The sequence below is a fragment of the Plasmopara halstedii genome, assembly GCF_900000015.1.
Source record: "Plasmopara halstedii genome assembly, contig: Scaffold_437, whole genome shotgun sequence".
Taxonomy (NCBI): domain Eukaryota; phylum Oomycota; class Peronosporomycetes; order Peronosporales; family Peronosporaceae; genus Plasmopara; species Plasmopara halstedii.
The window spans coordinates 215,561-218,285 of NW_020187357.1; the positions used below are offsets into that span (position 1 = coordinate 215,561).

General features: G+C 44.7%; 2 protein-coding genes across 2 annotated transcripts; both read right to left on the reverse strand.

Annotated features, from left to right (window-relative positions):
• Positions 1–438: 438 nt before the first annotated feature.
• On the reverse strand, positions 439–762 carry PHALS_09929 (60s ribosomal protein l12; the record flags this gene model as incomplete). The annotated part of the gene is made up of 1 exon (XM_024725268.1): positions 439–762. One exon carries the CDS (start codon positions 760–762, stop codon positions 439–441), a length of 324 nt encoding a protein of 107 aa, XP_024576062.1.
• A 202-nt stretch (positions 763–964) lies between these two features.
• On the reverse strand, positions 965–1,450 carry PHALS_09930 (calcyphosin-like protein; the record flags this gene model as incomplete). The annotated part of the gene is made up of 1 exon (XM_024725269.1): positions 965–1,450. The coding sequence occupies one exon, from the start codon at positions 1,448–1,450 to the stop codon at positions 965–967; it is 486 nt and encodes a 161-aa protein (XP_024576063.1).
• Positions 1,451–2,725: the final 1,275 nt, after the last annotated feature.

Below are 2,725 nucleotides of genomic sequence, written 5' to 3' on the forward strand. Positions count from 1 at the left end.
ATTTGGCGATCATCGGCACACCAAATTCTCATCTCAACACAATATATTACGACTCGTTATCGCACCTTTTGCCGTTCCACATACGTCACCTGTCAAATCTACACAACAATTGCAATGTATCAACATTAAAAACACCCCGATTATTGCTCAACCAAAGAATTCCATGATCGTATTTCCAGCCGTTCTCGCTAGGCCAATTTTACACGCTATAGTTATAAAGGGCTTTAATCGAATTGTCGTATTGACATGAACCACTTCCAACTTTTAATCGTCTGGAATGTCCATCTCACCTTTGCTGATGAGGCGTTGAATCTCCGTTGGAGCCTCGCCGTTGACCGTGCACCCTAGCGAAGAAGCCATGCCAAGGATCTCTTTAACCGTGCCAGCAAGCGTGCGAGCCATCGAGCGCTCACGCATGATGCGAGCCACTGAAATGACCTAGTCAAGCGATAGATTGCCATCATGCTTGATGTTCTCCACCTTTTTACGGTCACGAGGAGGCTCTTTGAGCTCTTTGACCAACAGAGAAGAAGCACTGGGGATAAGAGTAACCGTTGCTTGACGGTTAACAATGGTGAGCTTGACAGTAACGTTAAGTCCTTTCCAGTCCTGAGTGGTCTTGCAGATGTCTTCACCAATCTTCCTAGAAGACAGACCTAAAGGACCGACCATAGGAGCCAGAGCAGAAGCAGGAGCAACCTCGCCGCCCACCGTACGCAATACGACGATCTTTACCTCGCCAGCTGAAGGTGGAGCGCCCATGGTGTTTATAGAGGATGCAGGTTAAACTCTTGTCCTACCAACATGCTGATGTCGCTTAAGTACGAAAGGCAAAAAGATAGTTAACCTCATGGGGTTTTTTGTTATGAAAGACTTTCAGTGAATGACAAAAAAATGATGCACTAATGCAGCATATACTTGAGTAATCAAATTAAAGCTTTCGGCTACACTGCCCGCAAATGTCTTACTTGCTTTCTTGAACACCAAGCTGAATCAATGATCCAATGTCGGCAAACTCAGTCCCCCATCCTTCTTTTACCTTAACTGAAGCCACACGCGATCCTCCAACAAACACAGCAGGCACTATAGGACATGCATTCTTGACACTGATGTCGATCAAGCTCTGCGTTAATGCCGCGCTTAAGGCTGGGAACTGGATGTCTTGCGTGTTCAAAAAGCCAAAACAAAGTGCACCATTGAAGCCACCAAACTCCGTGAGCTTGTTCGCGGCGTAAGGCAACTGCTCTACTGTAGGGACAGTGAAGGTCTCAGAGCTTATGCACTGGCTCTCCAGTATCTCGAAGCAGTTTTGCACGATACGATCCACCAGCTCCGCGTCACTACTTGTCTTAATAAGCGCTATACGAATTTCTCCCGTAGCTTCGTGAATAGACATTTGAGCTGACATTTGGACTGCTGCAGGAACCGGTGCTGCGCGAGGCAACCCCATTTTGGTGGCTTGCTTTGTATGAGCTTGTGGCTGTTAATGCGCTTACGACCTGTGGAGGGGGAAGCTGAATCGTCGCCAAAGCTCCAGCTCGTGCCACCTCCAGGGGGAGCATGACACGCGTGGTAGGATGCTTGAGCTCGCCCATATTTGTGCTGGTGAACGTTGACATAACTGCTTAGCTTTACTTATGAAATGATCGCAAGATCATTTCATAAGTAAAGCTAAGCAGTTATTCAAGATCGCTGAAATCTCTAGTTTGCGAATTTTTTAAAAACTTGAAAAGCTAATCATTAATATAAATGGCACTAAATTTGTACCCAAATAATATAAAGTCTAACAGTGAAATGGGTAAATTTGTGTTCATACACTATTATAACTGTAAAATGTAGAACTGCACAATATTCATTGCACTTTTGGATATATGTGACCGAAATATCAGTATTTACATAAATGGTACAGGTGAGAGTAGTGGATTCTTAGCGGAGCATATAAGACTCGCTCTGATATTTCCAAGTAAGGTTATTATTTGTTTTCACTCCTGGATAGAGTGTACAATTTTGACTTCTTTGCATGTGTTAACGCGGATTCTTTGAGTCGAAAGTTCCTCTGCGCAAAGCGCACAGCAACCACGTTACTAGTGGTATTTGATGTCAATATCATGACCAAATTGTGAAAGGCCCGTATTATCTGTGAGGATGGAATATGAAGCCTATCATTGGGAAAGCTAGACCAGGCTAGTTAGCGTTGACGATTGTTGATCCCGAAGGGATCAGATGTTGTCGCCTAGAATACATGTGCTGGTGAGACATTTTCAGGAGCCTGGGAGAATAGAAGGTATCTACCGTAAGACTGTTGATGCTGAGGGTCTACGCCGTTGAGGGCTGGGAATCTCGAAAACCTCTAATTCTAAACGTCAAAGCTGATCTGGTCAGAAATTTGGTCACATGAATTTACCAAGCGGAATACCGCGCGCGAGAACAGGCACTAACGCGCAATCTTTCTGTAAAATCGATACTCTCGACACGAGAAGATTTTAAGCGACGAATGCTGCTGATGTTTGCGCCAACACACTCGGTGTATCGGGTGTGTTCGAGTTCTAGTTTACTTGCGAGAACAATAAAAATATGTCTGGGAGCACTTCTCGCCGCATTCGCTTCAGACTGCTGTTAAATTTGCCATTATCATGAATTGTCTTAAAGCGGGTTCGATTTGCACCAAGACCTTTCATGCCTGACTTAACCCTCAAAAGATGAGGTGTGTGTTGTACTGGATGCT